This window comes from Panthera pardus, unplaced genomic scaffold, assembly GCF_024362965.1.
Source record: "Panthera pardus isolate Hobbes unplaced genomic scaffold, ASM2436296v1 HiC_scaffold_22, whole genome shotgun sequence".
Taxonomy (NCBI): domain Eukaryota; kingdom Metazoa; phylum Chordata; class Mammalia; order Carnivora; family Felidae; genus Panthera; species Panthera pardus.
Window position 1 is genome coordinate 69,861,658 of NW_026526788.1, and position 17,985 is coordinate 69,879,642.

The following is a 17,985-nucleotide window of genomic DNA, read 5'->3' on the forward strand; positions in this document are numbered from 1 at the left end:
ATCGGGCTCCTGTGCTGACAGTGCAGAGCCTGCTTGGGATTCTCTCTCTCCCTCTCCCTCTGCCCCTCCCCTGCGCTGCCCTTCTAAACAAACAAACAAACAAACAAACAAACAAACTTTAAAATGCACCATCCCTGGACCACTTGCATGGCTCAGTGGGTTAAGCATCCAACTTTGACTCAGGTCATGATCTCATGGGCTGTGAGTTTGAGCCCTGAGTTGGGCTCTGTGCTGACAGCTCAGAGCCTGGAATGGAGCCTGCCTGGGATTCTCTCTCTTCCTCTCTCTCGGCCCCTGCCACGCTCGTGCTCTGTCTCTCTCTCTCTCTTAAAATAAATAAGCATTGAAAAATGAAATTTAAAATGCACCCTCCCTAAAGAGTCTGGTGGGAATTAACCCATCCAAAAAGAATCATTTTGAAACTCACTTCCTCCAGGAAGGTGGTCTATTCCTGGAATGGGCCACATAGGGATTAAATCTGTATTTAGTCACTGCTATGAGTCAGGCATTGTCCCAAGAGATTTACATTTTTTCTTAGATTCTTCCCAAAATACCACAAGTCAGAGCTTCATAGATGAAGGGGCTGAAGTTCAGAGAAGTTAACTAACTCGCTCATAGTCACACAGCTATTAAGGGCAGAGCGAAGTTTCAACCTAGCTCAGACGGGCCCCAGATTCCCGCTCAGTCCATGCCTCCTATTCCTAACTGAGTGACCCGTCTACTTACATACTCTTTTTGGCATGGCCTCCATCGTATTGCCTCATCCATGTTTGTTTTATGTCCTTAAGGTTCGTGTCTGCCTTTACTAGAGTGTCAGTGGGTCTGTCTTTCTCCTTTGGTAACCCATATTTTGTGAAAGGATGGGCACCAGAAGAGTGCCACCGGTATCTCCTCGTCATGTCAGATGTAGCTGCAACTCCTTCTGAAGAGCCTTCCTGGCCCCACTTCCTGTATTCACAGCGGTTCCTGCGTGCCGGCCGAATCCCTGCCAAAATGGTGGCATCTGCTCCCGGCATAAGCGGAGAACCAAGTTCGTCTGTACCTGCCCCGAACAGTTCAAGGGGAAATTCTGTGAAATAGGTATGGGTCTCTCCCACCACTTCGTCGGAAACTCAGGGCCACAGTGAGGGCCCTGGAATTCTCTTCCGTTTGGGTTTTGTTCCAGAATGGGAGTCATGTCAAGATGTCCAAACTCTACTACTGCCCCAGCCTTCCAACCTCAGGGCATAGAGTGTGCCTGGCTTTTAAACAAAGTCATAAACGGGGATAGAGTGCGGGTGAATTAAGCGCACCTGGGCATCCTTGAGCCTCAACCTACAGGTTGCCACCAGTACTTGTGTGAGAACTACGTTCCAACTCCCCACAACCACTATATTTCATGTTTTAAGCTGGGCTGAATGTGGAATATGCAAGCCACTTTCTTTCTGGAATTCATGGTGGACTCTCAAGGTGATCAGTATTCGGGTCCAATCCTTTCCCCACTTGATACACCTGCCAAGTCCTGGAGCACCATGTCTGTTGCTGTCCGTTCTCACGCCCCTGCCTGCTCTCTCCAAGGTCCTGACGACTGCTATGTTGGTGACGGCTACTCTTACCGAGGGAAAGTGACTCAGACAGTCAACCAGCACTCCTGCCTTTACTGGAACTCCCACCTCCTCTTGCACGAGAATTACAACATGTTTATGGAAGATGCTGATACCCATGGGATCGGGGAGCACAACTTCTGCAGGTAAAATTCACCTTCTTCCCCATGATCGGTCTTGGGCGCTTATCAGGATAATGGTTTGTCCCTTTCCCCTGCTCTTAGTGTTCCTGGGCCAGCTTAGAAATTTGGGGATGGAACACTGAAACTCATCAGGTTTCCTTCTACGAAGATTTCCTACTCAGGATAGGCGAGGTTGTGCTGTCGTAACAAACACCTCCCAAATCCCAGTGGCTTGAATACCTCAGAGTTTATTCTTCACTGCTGCTGCCTTTGTCATGTGGGCTGGGGAATAAGGGTGAGATTATTAGCTCCACAAAGTTACTCAGATGTCTAGGAAAGGCAAGGAGAGGCTCAAAAATGGAGCATGAGGTTTTTACTACTTCAACCTAGAAGTGACACATCATCTCCGCGACACTTAATTCGTTGGCCAGAAATAGTCACGTAATCCTACATAACTTCATGGGGGAAATGTAGAGAATAAAAGGGAATGTCCGATGGGCATTACAGTCTCTGCCACAAGGATATTCAGGTTTTTCCAAGTAAGGATAATGCCATTTCTATCCCTGGTGATGATTGGTTACCTTCTTCCCCTTCTGCTGCCCCCAGACTGCTCTGTTGGCTTCCTCCACTGCTCTAACCAAGGCCAAGGACACACATAATCTGTGTATAAGGAGCAGGAATTTTTTTTTGTATGACTTTAAATTGGTTCTATTAAGCCAGAGGATTTCCCTTGTACAAAACACAAGTTACCTCCCACCACCACTCACTTTGAGCTGTTCCCCTCGTGGAGGCGTCTTCAGACAGATATCCATGGCAGCCTTCAGACAATTCCCACATATGCAATTTGGAGGTTTGGGCAGTGGAGCCCTACATTCACCATGTTTCTGTGGCTCTCTCACTTTCCTGACAAAGGGCAATCTTCAACAGGGATCTCATTTCTTTTCGTACAAACAATTTGATATGTCCCATGGATCTGGCACAGGGCTTGTTAACTATTTCTTGGTCATTGGGATTCTCCTCTGGAAGTTAAGGTTTTGCCCCAAAACACTTATATGCCAGCATCTGTTAACCTGTTGGAGGAATGGAATGAAATGTGGTCCCAGAGGGAGCAAGGAACCTGGTACTCGCTTACCCAAAGGACTTTTAATGAGGGTCAGTGGGTTTGCCAAGCCTTGACGGTGGGCTATTTTCTGTTCTCATTTTAGAAACCCAGATGGAGATGAAAAGCCCTGGTGTTTCATTAAAATAAACAATGCAAAGGTGAAATGGGAGTACTGTGACATCCCAGCTTGCTCAACCCTAGGTAAGACCGTGGCTGTCCAGAAGCCCCAGTCATGGTGAGATTGCCGATCCCTAGATGGATTTTCCTGGCACCCCATCTCTTCCATCCCCATCCTTCCACCACACCTGCTTTTCCCATTGCCATCCCAGTGGAAACCCAGATGCCCAATCCTTTGCTCCCCTTCCAGGATGCCTAGCAAGCCCAGATACCTCTGTAAACTGAGACCAGTGATCCAACCATAAACTCCTGTCCTAACTCCCAGTCAGTGCACTCAGTAAATTTGTGGATCACTTGCTATGTGTCAGGCACTATGTCAGGCCTTCAGTTTACAGTGGTGAGCAAACATTGGCTGAGACTCCATAAATAACCATTCAGGACACAACATGGACAGAGTTCCAGCCTCACAATCCTCCTGCCAGGCTTCTCTGGACTACCGCTCTACACACGTCTGGAATGTTTCACTCTCCCACCCTGATCAATGGGATTACCTCTCTGGATAGTTTCAATTCTGTGCCTTTTCTCTCATGGTCAGCTCTGTCTAGAATACCCCATCCTCCCTCTGATCTTGTCCATATCCAACATTCTTTAGAAATCAACTCAACTAACCCTGCCTCTGGGAAATCCTCCATGACCCTACCAAGTGAAGTGTTATCTCTGCCTCCTCTCAAACCCCATGGAATGGAAAGGGCACCACCCATACAACACTTACTGCTCTCTCCTTTGTATGACAGTTATTTGTGCAATTGTCTTATGTCCCTCACTCTATTTCATCTGGATATCTCCCCTTACACATCAAGAAAGCCCCCAAAATACATGCGTACATTATGAATAGCTAAGTACATACCCAGTGATGGATTTATATATTTACACACACGTTTTTGTCTCCATATCAAAATAAGAAGCAACATCTTCATTGTTAATTCTATCGACTTGCTTTATATCCATCAATGTATTCAACACATATTAATTGCGCACCTACTGTGTGCCCACTTTGTATGCGTCAGTATAGTCTTTTAGCTCTGGAACTTGCTAAGCTGCTGGACTTGGAGTCATACCTCTGACAAGTTCCTTCTGAGGCCTTGGAGAGAAAGGGAGTAGCGTGATTTGTCTTTCTTGCATTGCATTGTCTTTCAGACATTGCTGACCCAGAGGGAAGCCCCACAGAGCCTCTGACCAAGCTTCCAGGGTTTGACTCATGTGGGAAGACTGAGATGGGGAAGGTCAAGAGGATCTACGGAGGATTCAAGAGCACGGCGGGCAAGCACCCATGGCAGGCATCCCTGCAGACCTCATTGCCATTGACTGTCTCCATGCCCCAGGGCCACTTCTGTGGGGGCTCACTGATCCACCCCTGCTGGGTGCTTACTGCTGCCCACTGCACTGAGTAGGTGCCTGCTGAAAGCAGAGGCCAGGGTGACTCGAATCTCTGGGGGTGTTCTCTCCTTCCCATCTGAGCAGCATCTTGGTGATTCTGGCAGGGTCAGAGAGTCAAATCTAGCTCTAAGGGCAAAAGAGTGGCTCCGTAAAACCGGATGGAAAAGAACTACCACAGGCATTGCACGTGTTATGACAGTTAATCCTCAAAACTATCTACTGAGGGAAGATAGGGGTTTTTACTCTGATTAATTGTGGTATACCCAATGCCGAGTACAGGGCTTCATACAGAGCAAATGCTTAGTAAATATCTGTGCAGTGAAAAAGTTGATTACTATTCCCATTTCATAAACAAAACCCTGGGTCTTGGAAAAGTTTGGCTCCTTGCCGGAAGTCATGTGGGAAGTGAATAGGTAAGTGGGATATGAACCCGGATTTACCCGTTTCCTTAACCTTTCCAGCCTGGCCTTGAATAGAAAAATGCCATCTGATGCCATTCCCATGAACCTCCTGGTGTCTTCAGCCACGACTCCTGTGTGGCTTAGAGAAACCGGTACCTACTGAGGAGCCTGAATTATCACCGCTTCCCCTGAGTTCCCCAAGTTCATGGTCAGGCCTGGTCCCACATAGCCCAGGTTTTGGTGGTGACCTTGAAGGTCTTCCAATCCACCCTGGCATTAAACAGTTTCTTCTGGGATTCCAGGAGATGTTCCTCAAACATGCAAACATTAGCCTGTACAAGGAATAGTTGTTCAAGAAGTCAATTGGCTGCTCTTTAGCAACTCCTAGGGGCAATGGAAGGTCTCCCAGGAAATACGAGATATATGTTTCCGCTTACATTTGTAGACCGGTCCATTAATAAAGCAGCTTCCTCACATTTTCTTATTTGGGCCCACAGCAGAGTTCCGTGAGCAAGATGACAGTCACAGATGATGCCAAGGCTGCAGAAGGTCGGGCCATCCGTCCAGGGTCACACAGCTCACTAGGAGCAGAGTCTTGGCTTCAGTCTCTTACCATCTCACCTTCCTTTGCAGCATAAAAACCAAACATCTGAAAGTGGTGTTAGGGGACCAGGACCTGAAGAAGACAGAATTCCATGAGCAGAGATTCGGGGTGGAGAAGATTTTCAAGTACAGCCACTATAATGAAAGAGACGAGATTCCCCACAATGATATTGGCAAGTGTCTTCTATGGTGGATCTCCCATGGGTCTTGTCCTGGGCGGATTTCACTACTGATGGAAAGCTGAGGTTTGGTTCTAGAAGATGTTCTTATCTTTTTGGTCCCTCACAGACTCCATAAGGAAGAGAATTTATTCCAGAGCCCTTTAGTCCTAAAGGTCTGTGTTAGTGTTATGATAAATGAGGGGAAGAGAAACTAGCAACACTGTGTTGTGGAAAGAGCTCAGCCTTGAATCCCAACTCTCTCATTTACTAGCTGACTTCACCTCCCCAAGCCTCAGCTCTCCTTCTGTAAAATGGGTACACTTGTATACAACGCTCAGCTTCCTATGTGTTAAATGACAAGACGTGCATGTGTCCCCGTGTACATCAGGCACCTGGGAGGTACTCAGGTGTGGAGGCGATAATGTTAAGCTACTGGCTGTTCAGTGGGTACGTTCTCCATTCCTGGGACCTGTCACTCTCTCTCCTTCCTCACTATCTTTTTCTTTCCCCCTCTTGAAGCCCATTCTTTTAAAAAATGGATGAGAAATGATTTCAAACTCAACTGTTATTTTTTGATATTACTCTCATCCCAAAGTGCTACTCCTCCCCTGGTGGAAGTTAAAAGAACTCAATGACTGAGGAGGAAGTCATTAGTTTCTCGGGCATTGGGAGTGGGGCTTTGCCACACCTCCCTTCCGATTGAGTTGAAGCTAGTGCTCCTTTGGCAGAGAGGACCCCATCGTTCATTTCCTCTTTTTCTCCTTACCTAGCCTTGCTCAAGCTAAAGCCGGTGGATGGTCACTGTGCTCTGGAATCCAAATATGTGAAGACTGTATGTTTGCCCGATGGTGCCTTCCCCTCTGGGACTGAGTGCCACATCTCTGGCTGGGGTGTGACAGAAACAGGTGAGTCTGGCCATGCATTCTCCTGAGACTCAGATAAGTTGCATCAACCAGAGAAGCAAGGGTCAAACTCAACTGCCCTTCTGAACTTGACATCATGTTCCATTGAAAATCTATTACCAAAAAAAAAAAAAAAAAAAAGCATTACCAAAAATAAGACATTGCCTCATCACTAAAGCTCTAGTTAAATCTCATCAGTCTTTTTATCAATGCTAGTTTCTGATGGGATCCTTGACGTCCATCAAGCATTGATACTGTATCCATGGAGATCTTTCTCCTTCCTTCCCTAGGCAGATTGGAAAGAGGATAGATCGTAAAGAAGATGGGTTTGGCATCAGACAGACCTGTGTTGGGTTCTTGGCTTTGTCACTTGGACAGCTGGGTTTTAGTTTCTCCATAACCACGCTCACCTCCTAGGTTTGGAATCATGATAATAGGAGCTGATAGAATTCTATGGAGATATTCACTAAGTCAGGCCCTGGAGGGCAGGGTCCACTCTTGTTCATCGGTCTCTCCCATAGTGCCTTGCTCAGGCCCACCACATCGTAGGCGTTCTATAAATGTTTTTAACTCAAGCTATTGATTGGCCTCTAGGATGTGGTCTTTTTTAAAAAAGTAACCACAGGATTAATTTCCTCATGTACCGACAAGATTATATTCTCTAACATATGAAATTCCGAAGTGTATTTCAAGTCTTTCTCAAATACTCAAAATAGATTTCTCTTCCCTCCAAATCTTGTCCTTAATGATGGAAAGCAAGAAACACTTTAAATAGACCTGTATTCGTGAAGAAAACATAGTGTAATACACAAATTTGTCAGAAGGCTTTTGGGAATGAAGGCTTCTGGTTAATCAGATCTGGGGGTAGCCAGAGACTGATCTTTGTAGGGATCTTCATTGTCCTGCACCTAAACCTTTCGATATCACTGTGCTGACCAGAGAAGACCGAGCAGAACAGAGGATCCTCGGAAAAGAAATGTCTACTCTGGGAAGTGGGTCATCTAGAGGAGCAACCGGGCACTTGGTCCATCATTACGAATCTACTGTGTACCAGCCCTCTGCTAGGAAGTTTTAAAAAATGGCTTAAGCCACTATCCCTGCCCTTCTGATCTGATGGTCTAGCTGGGCAGACAGAAGAGGGAATAAATGATTCTGCTGCATTGCGATAAGCAAAGCAATGAGGGTCTATAAAACCACAGTGAAGGCTGGAGGCAAAGGTCCCCATCCTTAAAACATGAAGCTCTTCTGCCCATCTCCCGGAAAAACCTTCCTTTCTGAGTTCAGAGCTGTGGCCCTCTTTTTATCAGTGCTAGCTTCTGGTGGGGCAGGTGTCACCCGGGTCCCCACAGTGGCAATCTCTTTTCTCTGTCCCACAGGGGAAGGGTCCCGCCAGCTCCTGGATGCCAAGGTCAAGCTGATTGCCAGTACTTTGTGCAACTCCCACCGACTCTATGACCACATGATCGACAACAGCATGATTTGTGCAGGAAACCTTCAGAAGCCTGGAAAAGACTCCTGCCAGGTCAGAGACTCCAAATGGCACTTGGGGAGGGACACGTGGGCCAGGAACATACACCGGGCACAGAGGCCAGACCAAGAGCCCAGGGCTGGGAGGCAGTTTCAGAGGTCCACCTGCCATAAAGCTAAGGCACGGGTAGGCACACCTGTCCTCTGGCAAGTCGGAATCCACATCCATCCAGGATGATTGAGCATAGTAACCGGCAGGCGTGACACTGGTGAAGGAGATGTCATCGTCTTCATTTTACAGATGCGTAGAGAAACGGTCTGGGCCTACAGCACCTGGGTGGTGAGCGGGCAGAGCAGGAATTTGCTTCGCTGTGTTTAAATGTGAAAATGGTGCTTCTGGCCTCAGAACGGGGCAGCATGTCTGAAAATCCCAATACAGAACTATCCAAAAGACCAGTGGCTAGAAGGAGAAAAATGACAGGCCCAGAGAACTCATGATAATATTAACTAATTATTAGGCTTTGTGTGTGTGAGAGAGAGAGAGAAAAAGAGAGAGAGAGAGAGAGAGAGAGAGAGAGAGAGACATAGAGAAGGGGAGGGGGATTTAGGCCTAGCAAACTAAGTGGCTGAGTGGCTTCTCTGTAGCAACAGCCAACCTAGGGCCTGCCCGACACTCCCCAGGGGTCACATCTCACAGGAGACGTCCTTCCTAGACTCCAAGGCACAGCCAAATTTAGAATTTTCTGCCTTTCTCCTCCCAAAGGCCCTGCCCCCTAAGACCATCACATTGGGGAATTAGGCTTCAACATATGAATTTGGGCAGGGGCGGGGGGGACACAAACATTCAGTTCATTACACCGAAATAATTCCCCGGTCTCGGGTGCCTAGTCTATAATATGGAAATCACATCTACATAAAATCCGAAGATGTGGCTAAGATCCGAAGAGCTTTAGCCACTGAAGATCCTATCGGTTGCCGTGTGTTAAGAGGAGACATGCGTTGAGAGCTATGTTTTCTCTCCATGCTCCTCCTGCTAATTTAATTGGGGGCTCAGTATGAGCCAGGCACCGTTCCAGGTGCTTTACAAACATTTATCCGTTCAAGAGCCAGGGCAGGTGGGGGATGGTCGGTTGCTCTCCCCAAGTTTGCAATGTGAGAAACTGAGGCCCAGTTGGCTGTCCAAAGCCTGGTCTGGAACCCAGAAGATCTAACCCCGCAGACCATGTCGAACATGTGGGCCATGCTATTTCTAAGCCCTGTCCTCCCCACCCTGTGCGTGGCCCCTTCGGGTCCCTTCAAGGGCTCTGGCTAAACAGCGCACTGCTCCCTACCGAGGCCCCTGCAGGAATGAGAAGTTGAGGGCCCCTGAGAATTCACTGTGTGACTATGGGTCATGAGTAAGAGCATGGACATGGGGGTGTGACCAAGGCACGTGGCCCAGCCCCGTGGCTCATCTGCCAACCCCTCATGAACTCAGGGACACGTGTTGGCGTTCACATCTCTCCCTTCAGAACTCTGGGTCATATAAGGCATAGGAGGGTCCCTGCCAGCACTCTCCAGGGAAACCCACCGGGGTGACCGCACCCCCTGGCATCTCCTCATGGAAGGTGGGGGTGTCTCTGAAAGTGCTCTGATTCACAAAGCTGAACTCGCGTGTCTTTTCCCTTAGGGTGACTCAGGAGGCCCTCTGACCTGTGAGAAGAATGGCACCTACTATGTCTATGGGATAGTGAGCTGGGGCCTGGAATGTGGGAAGAAGCCAGGAGTCTACACCCTGGTGACCAAATTCCTAAATTGGATCAAAGCCACCATCCAAAGGGAGACTAGTTTCTAAGGTGTCTTCTTAACCTGAGAGCCCATTCTCCTTAGCACCCAGACAAGGCACACCCTCATGGGCAGCACGGACACCCTGGGCGTCCCTGGGAGGCCATACAGCCAAGAGTCTGCGCCCTACACAGAGACAACGGCCGCCCAGCCTGGCGCATCCTGGACCAAGATATGCCAGAAGCAACGCAACCTATATTTTGTTTGCTTCCCTGCAAACGATGGTACCTTCTAGAAAACCACAGACTGCCTTTACCTCGGACATTTGCAAGTGTGGGATTAAAGAATGACCAGAGCCACTGGAAGTCACCTTTACGTCTTTATTCCTCATGGCAGACACCCAAAGTACACAGCAGAACGGGTCCCCCCCTTCCAGGATGACCCAGAGGACCGAAAATACGACATTCTCCGTAGCTTTCTAAGAGTCGTTAAGTGAAGCGGCTCAGGGAATGGGCTGGTGTGTCATGCTTTTTGTTTTTTGGGTTTTTTTTGGCTTGCTGGAACAGAAGCATGTCTCTGGTGGGCACAATTCCTCCCCAGCCGCTCTCCCAAGAATCCTGGGTGGATGCCGCATGCTCACAAGGGCAGACCCCTCCTCCTTTTGATGTGCAGAATCTCCATGGCGTCTGGGTTCACGTCCCCCCTCTGATTATCCGCGGGCTCCACAGCCTCTGGTCCCCCCTGCAGGAATCAAACATACCTCCCTGAGTCCGAACGAAGCTTCCGCCCCGCTCCCACACGCGAGCTGCCTAAGATGCCCCCGGAGCATTTAAAACGTTCTCCCTCCCCTGCCCTTCCCCTCCTCCACCCTCCCCAAGAAAAACGATCCTCGAGGCAAGAAGGAGAGCGAAGCAAAGCCAATCTCTCATTTAGACGTGGTGTCTTTCTTCTGAACAAAGCAGGGTTCAAAACCCGGACTGTTGCAGCCAGCGAGTCCCTGACCCTTTCTGCAAATGTAACGAGCAAGCAGTCAGCACAGCCTGGGCTTCCGTGGCCCGGGATTGATGTAGCCCCGGTAGGTTTGTCTCCGCAGAACTAATGGCTGTGACTTCAGAGAAAACCCTGCAGGAAGTTTAACCCGGGTGTCATCCGCCTGGTCATCTCAGACCCATGAAATTAGGCGCCTTGCTCGAGCTGCATTTCACACTTCTTTAGAGCCGGCTGACCTTTGGCCAAAAATAAAGTTTGAAAAGAAACAACGAGTTTGCCTTTCCCCACGGCCGTGCCAGCCAGGGTGGGTCTGGAGCTTGCTACTCACGTCAGCCCCCCGGAGACCCAGGCCCCTCGCCTTGGCCAGTTCTGCCGCGCGCCGGGCCATCTCCACTTTGTAGGAGCCGGGAGGGGTCCAGCCGATACCTCTGGTCAGGTTCAAGTCTGATTTGTACTTGACCTTTCGGGGGAAGGAGGGAAGCAAGAGGAATAGGTCAGCAGGGTTTGGGGGTGATCTGGCCACAGAGTGGAGAATTCCACATGTGGAATGAGAGGCCGAGGCACAGGAAGAAGGGTCTCAGGGGGGCGGGGGGGGGGGGGCGGGTTGCAGCTCACATCGCTTTGCAGCTGGTGGGCCTTCTGCGCGTGCTTCAGGCCCAGCTGCTCGGGGTCGCAGGTGGGCTGGGGCAGGGGCTGCCTGTAGCACACGTCGCTGGCCAGCTGCTGGCTCCTCCTGGCCTGGAGGAGGCCGGGCTGGTCTGGGCGGCTGTGGAACTGAGACCGACTCTTGGCGAAGTCCTTCTTGTACTCGTTGTCACTCTGGAGTTTGCCGACGTTGAGGAAATGCCTCATCCTTGGGTCGTCCTGGACGCTGCGGTACCCAATCTGCTGGCCCCGGTCTCTCAGGAAGGCCTCTTTATACCGGAACTGCAGGTCAGAGGAGCAGAGGGGGGTCGTGGGTGCTGCCTCCCCTCCCCCGCCAGCCCACCAGGGTCTCAGCAGGAAGTTCAAGGATGGGGGAAGGGCGCAGCTTCGGATTCAGGTACACCTGGGATCTATCTCCCCCGCTGCTACCTTCTAGCTCTGTGGCCTCGGGCCAGTGACTGAGTCCCTCTGAGCCTCAGTTTCCCCACCTGATAAAATGGGAGAATGAACCTCCGCCCCACGGGACACTGACGGGATTCAATGAGCTGGGGGCTAAGCTTCGCGTCTGGCACAGGTTCACGCCCACCGAGTGGCGGCTCTGGGTGTTATTGCCGCCATAATGAACCCAACAGGAAGAGAAACGCGCCCACTCTGTCAGCAGCCACTCTTCCCTTGATTCTTTCCAGTTTGCAGGGACCCGGGCCTCTCAAACCATCTATAGTGAAGGGTCAGTTTCATTTCGTCTTGCTTTTTATTTATTTCTTTTTAATTTTTTTTTAACGTTTATTTATTTTTGAGATAGAGAGAGACAGAGCATGAACAGGGGAGGGTCAGAGAGAGAGGGAGACACAGAATCCGAAACAGGCTCCAGGCTCTGAGCCGTCAGCACAGAGCCCGACGCGGGGCTCGAACTCACAGACCGTGAGATCATGACCTGAGCCGAAGTCGGACGCTTAACCGACTGAGCCACCCAGGCGCCCCTCGTCTTGCTTTTTAAATTGCCAATCCGTCAAGGTCCCAGATGTGGTTCTACCGCACCTGCAGTGGGGTGCCTTGTGCGTGTGACGACACCCAATGCGGCCCCTGCCCTGCTCAAGATAAGTCCACCGGGCACATGCTTGGCTGTCACCATAGCTAGTTGCTGCAAATGTTTCTAAATGCTTGCCCTTGGTTTCTGTACTTATTGTGGGCAGAGACAAGCTGTTCATGATCAATGATGCCTTCCTCTTCCATAACAATGGCTGCCACGTTTTGAACACCTGTTATTTGCATGACACTCTAAACTATTTTGTTTTCACTCCTACAACAGTCCTAGGAGAGAAAAATTATACCCCTTGCTCATAGATGTAGAAATCTGCCTCCACAGAATGTGAGCAACTTGCCCAACACCACGCAGCTGAGTCCTAAATGACTGAGCCCGGACTTTAACTCGGACGAGTCGAGGTGGAAAGCTCCATCTCTTTCTACCCTGTCACGCTGCACTTCAGCTAAAAGTGCTTTTATGTGGATCAACACATCAATCACATGTTGATTGACCTCTCGGTACACACACATCAAGTTTTAAGAGTGTCTCTCCTGAGAGTGTCTGGGTGGCTCAGTCTGCTAAGCGTCTGACTTTAGCTCAGGTCATGATCTCGTGGTTTGTGGGTTCGAGCCCTGCGTCAGGCTCTGTGCTGACAGCTAGAGCCTGCTTCAGATTCTATGTCTCCCCCTCTCTCTGTACCTCCCTCTTTTGCACGCTGTCTCTCTCTCTCTCTCTCTCAAAAATAAACATTAAAAAAATAGTGTCTCTCTTGGGGCGCCTGGGTGCTCAGTCAGTTAAGCGACTGACTCTTGACATCTGCACTGTGACAGTGCACAGCCTGCTTGGGATTCTCTCTCTCCCTTTCTCTCTGCCCCTCCCATGTGCCTCTCTCTCTCTCAAAATAAATAAACTTAAAAAGTTAAAAAATAATAAGAGTGTCGCTCTTAAGAGAGAGAAAGTGGGAAAACGACCCTCCCCAACTTAAAACTTCTAGCTAAGATTCTGGGAGATAAGACCTATTTTTAATTTCATTGGAAATATTTGTTCAGTTTTGGTTCCTGGTGGTTTTCGTTTTAACAGAACTGGGAAAACCAGTCAAAACTCTCAGTGACAGAGGGAGACAGAGCCTGAGGTCTTACGTCACTGGCGATCTCTCTGGACGCCCGGGCAGTCTGGAATGGAATGGCGTCCAGCCTGAAGTCATAGCCGACAGCCCGCGTCTGTTCCCAAGAGTTTCTGTAGGCTTTCTAGATGGCGAGAACAAAGAAGCGAACGAGCAGGGAGTGAGAACTCCGTATCTGGCATGTTGTCAGTTCTGAGCAGGAACAGTTCCTAAACACACACCCTCGCCCATGCAGGGGCCCAAGGACAGAGCCACAGCCCCGCATCCACCCCAAGGACCTCCCCAGCTCTGAGCCTGGTGGGACTGGCCACGAAGGGCCGCAGCTCTAAGCCCCTGGCTTGCTCATCAGGCCCTGCCCTGGCGGGTGTGGGCTCAGCGAGTCCGGCTCATTCGCTACATCCCGTTGGTACGAGGGGCCCCTGCCCCACTCCTTCCTGTGTTTGCATTCGCTTCCAAACAACAGAACTCAAAGTTCGAGAACTCTGTGTCTTCAGATACGCGGAAAGTACTATTCCTTAGGTCCCGGCACCCATGGGTTTGTTAGCTCCAAAGACTTCCCGGGGGCCCCTCGGCAGCTCCCAAAGCCACGTCACCCCATCGCGATGAAGCGGGCTGTGTCCCACATGCACCCCATGAGGACGCACCGAGGGAAGAGCCTTCACCTGCGTTAAATTGATTGCCAAGAACCTGACCGAGTTCCTGACCCATGTTATTTCACATCTTCCTCTTTCATTTTTCCCCTTTTGAAGCTGTTCTCACACACCCTCCAGGAGTCTGTAATCACACCCTCTTAGTCCTCAGGTAGACCCACATAACCGATAGAGCATCAAAATCTCCCATGCCTTCATGTAGCTAATAATTTTTTTTTTCAAGATAAGGGAATGGCTCAATGAAAGGAACCATCTGGAGATCCCAGTGGAGGGCTGTCCTTTATTCAGCCACAGAGAAGGGAGACAGCAGGCGAGGCACATCAGCAGCAGACGACAAAGTGACAGCCCCAGACCGTGTCTGTGGCTCACTCTTTCCAAGAGCCCCAGCGGGTCAGAAGGCCCTTTAAGAACCTTACTTTTGTCACTTGGAAATAGAGGTCAAGCCTGAGGCTCTGTTCTACAGGGGATTGAGGAGATTAAGCAAAGCGGGGATGGCAGATAAAAAGCAAAGTGCCTCACACGGCCGCACACCTGGGCCCGGAACCAGAGGGGCCCATGGAGGCTGAGCCAGGCACGGCCGGGCTCTGCGCTTTTAGGTACCGCCATCCATCACCTTCACCTTCATCACGGCCTCCACCTCCAACACCCAACGCTGCCAACCACGAGCCAAATACCTACTGCGTTCAAGGGCCTAGAAATACAGAGCCCATAACCATTGGGGCAATCACCTAATCGATGGGTCACAGACAGGGCCCAAAGGATTCCATTTCCCGGGTCGCCACTGAGTTTAGCAGGCGTGAGCGAGGGATATGTACAAGGGGGGGAGCGTTCAGATAACGACAGACCCACCGTCGCCTTTAGCATTATGCTCCCTAATATGGCGGCCCAGCACACAGAGTCCCAACTCTTAGCGTCCCCTGGGAAGGTGACGGTTGGCGCCTTCCTAAAAGAGGGCCTCCACACCAGATCTGGGCTGGGTAGGGACACCGAGCTTCACTCCGCCTCAAACTCCCACGTCACCCCACGGTGCTGTCGGATGCGCCCCCGCTTCCGGGTCTCTGCAGCCGAGGGCCAACGAGCCAGTGTGGCCCAAATTGGGGTTCTCCCCAAGACGCCTGCTCCCTTTCTCCTGCCCCCCTTCTCCCTGTATACTATTTGCTTGATTGTCATCACTTCCTCCCTGAGTTTTTTTATTCTGTTGAGGTTTCTGCCTTGCCACTGGGAGCCTTTACATTCCGTAGGCGCTTTGATTTGGAACCCTGGGCGTTTCTCTTCTTTATCACAGTGGGCACAGTTTTGTCCTCATCCTCACACATTAGAGTCATTTGATTTTTAGTTATTTCGGCTGCCTTACACATCTCAATGGCTTTCTTTGCCCAGGAAGGTCACTTTCCCTCCACATCTTCCTCACAGAGCACTTGATCCAATTGTGTGCATTCTACACGCCCCCGAAGAAGTGCTCTTTCAAAAGAGGTTCATGAGTTCTCCATATCCGCATGCCCCGGCGGCTAATTTCAGCTCTGGGACTCTACAGACTGGCGTCCCTTGTGAGCCAGAAGATGCGCCGTCACCGGCCCGGGGCGGCCGTCCTCCTTAAGCTGGCCCCCAAACGGACCGGCAGTCTTATCCCAGTTTTTCGGGGCAATGGGCCTCCAATAGCTCGTCAAATGGAGGCCTGGCCTTCTCCCATCCTTGAAGCATTAATGCGATGGCTGTTCTGTCCGAGCTCTGCTGAGGGGGAGGTCCCGCTTCCCCAGATGGAGGTCAGCCCACCAGAGCTGCCGTTCTAAAATTATCGCTCGCACATCCCTCAAAAGCATCAAATGGTCATAATAACTCATATTTACAAAGCCCCGTCGCATTCACCGCGTGGGATCCCACAGGGCTTTACAAACGCAACAAACTAATACACACGCTAACTAGAAGGCGCCTCTCGCCAACCCCTGCGAGGCGGCCACCTCTGGGGTGCACGGTAGCAGCTGTTGATCTGCGCGGAGCCCCAGGACACAATGGCCGGGCCAGGGAGGGAAGAATGGCCGGACTCTGGGAGGCCCCGCGCTGCCCCAGGCCGACACACTCAGCCTGTGTTATTCTGATCTGACGGCGTCTTTTGATTCTGCCGCCTGGCTACCTGTTATCCCAGGATCACAGCTCTGCTGGCCGAGCGGCTGCCTATTCTATTACAACCGGGGGCCTCCGACCCCTGCTAACAACAAGCCTGGGTTTAGGAAACAGCATCTTGGTTATGCACGCAAAGGGCACACATCTAAGGGATGCGGAAGTGTTGAAGGCCACCGCCTCACGCACAAAGGAGACTGTGTTTGTGCCCGATGGGCGGCAACCGCAGCGTCTTTCCAAACTGTGCGGTGAGAAAGTGCCACGGCGTCTCCAAAGTCACCCTGCTCCGAAGGGCCGAGGACACGTGTCCGGGAAAGAGACAGAGCAAGCGTCTGCCCCTGCCAGGGCCAGGAGAGCGCACGACTGAGGTCTTTGCGGTCGTGCCTGGAACCAGAATTTCCGAGCTGGGAGGAACCACAGGCATCGGTTCGCCCGGCTCCAACCCATTTTCCAGTTGAGGAAACTGAGGCCCGGCGAGGAAGGTGGCTCCGAGTCGCACACGTGGTCTGTCTCACTCTCGGTCCCATGTTCTTCCCGTCCCAGGTCCTCCCTCCTGGGACTTTTTCTTCCCCAACAAGTAACATCCAGCTCGGGTATGGATACATTTACAAACACACTTACACACCACATGAACGGCTGCTTCACTTACGTCACTCAGGCACTGCGCGTTGAGGCGGGCCCTGGTGAAATCGGGGTGGTCGGGGATCGGGGTGTATCTGTGCAGGGACTCTGCGTCGCCCGCCCTGTACAGGCGCTGTGGGTAAGACAGGCTCACGGTAAGTGCAGAACTGCACCGGCCGAAGTGACAGGCGGAGAACAGGCGGACCCCCTTCCTGCCCCTCCCACCGAGTGCCCACCATCGTGGGGGCAGAACCCAGCCCAGCACGTGGAGGGCCTCCCGCCAGAACCCAGAACCCACCGGCTGACCATAGGGGCCCGTGTGCCCATAGTCAGGTGGGACCGGCTGGTTTTAAATAGACCCTGTTTAAAATACTCATCAAGATCTGCTCCAAATGGGCCCCAAACCAGTATCCTGGTTGGCTACGCCTGTGTGTTTTACAACAGTATAAGGTGTGTGGGTATTTTGAGAATCTTTGCAACTGAGCATTGTTCAAGGTTTCTACTTGTAATGAGATGCCTTAATGCCCTTGCTGTTTGACGTGAATAATAATAAAAAGACACAAAGGCTAACAAGTCTTTTTTTTTTTTTTTTTTTTTTTTTTTTTACCATGAAATGCCTTAAGATGTTTCCAGAAAATTAAAGTTTTCATAGTCTACCTGGGTCCCAGGAAGACACAATTTTAAAACTCGAGCTCTCTCTTAGTTCCTATTTTTAGAGCACTGATCTAAGAGTTGCAAACAATTTTAGGAAGGGATTGAGCCTCATCTACTTTTAGAGAGGAAAATACAGTATTCTGATCCTTTTCCAAATTCAGCTTGGACTTCGCAAACACGAATGTTTCGGTACAACATTTAGACTCTGTGTGATGAGGGGTCAGCTTTCTCTGTGCAAAATCAAATCCCTTGACAATTTCAGAGAGAAAATATTTAACTTCCTATACTCCGAAATAAATACAGGGGAGAAGAAATGAGGTTAAATCATACGGAGTAAAAGCAGAAAGAAGCTTTTAACATGGCTGTTCTTTTTTTCTAACTGGGTTACATTCAGCCTTTAATTTCATTACCATCTATCAATAATTGAGACGAATCTCTCTAATGTTGATGAAAAGATCACCAATAATACTTAGTATTGTTATGATTGCGAACATGCCATAA

At 50.3% G+C, this 17,985-nt stretch overlaps 2 protein-coding genes across 12 annotated transcripts in view; one reads left to right on the top strand and one right to left on the bottom strand.

The window, feature by feature from the left end:
- HABP2 (hyaluronan binding protein 2) overlaps positions 1 to 10,024 on the top strand; it is a 32,915-nt gene extending 22,891 nt beyond the window's left edge. Inside the window, exons 6-13 of the mRNA XM_019459476.2 lie at positions 961 to 1,080; positions 1,558 to 1,729; positions 2,911 to 3,008; positions 4,122 to 4,371; positions 5,396 to 5,538; positions 6,297 to 6,431; positions 7,805 to 7,950; positions 9,565 to 10,024. Coding sequence (XP_019315021.1) covers positions 961 to 1,080; positions 1,558 to 1,729; positions 2,911 to 3,008; positions 4,122 to 4,371; positions 5,396 to 5,538; positions 6,297 to 6,431; positions 7,805 to 7,950; positions 9,565 to 9,729 — 1,229 coding nt within the window. The 3' untranslated portion in view covers positions 9,730 to 10,024. The remainder of the gene's footprint in view (positions 1 to 960; positions 1,081 to 1,557; positions 1,730 to 2,910; positions 3,009 to 4,121; positions 4,372 to 5,395; positions 5,539 to 6,296; positions 6,432 to 7,804; positions 7,951 to 9,564) is intronic.
- Positions 10,025 to 10,184: 160 nt separating this feature from the next.
- NRAP (nebulin related anchoring protein) overlaps positions 10,185 to 17,985 on the bottom strand; it is a 70,273-nt gene continuing 62,472 nt past the window's right edge. For all 11 annotated transcript variants that reach the window (XM_019459471.2, XM_019459472.2, XM_019459467.2 and 8 more), the window contains 5 exons: positions 16,859 to 16,963; positions 13,458 to 13,565; positions 11,265 to 11,576; positions 10,978 to 11,109; positions 10,185 to 10,400 (listed from right to left, as the gene is read on the bottom strand). In XM_019459471.2, coding sequence (XP_019315016.1) covers positions 10,296 to 10,400; positions 10,978 to 11,109; positions 11,265 to 11,576; positions 13,458 to 13,565; positions 16,859 to 16,963 — 762 coding nt within the window. In that variant the 3' untranslated portion in view covers positions 10,185 to 10,295. The remainder of the gene's footprint in view (positions 10,401 to 10,977; positions 11,110 to 11,264; positions 11,577 to 13,457; positions 13,566 to 16,858; positions 16,964 to 17,985) is intronic.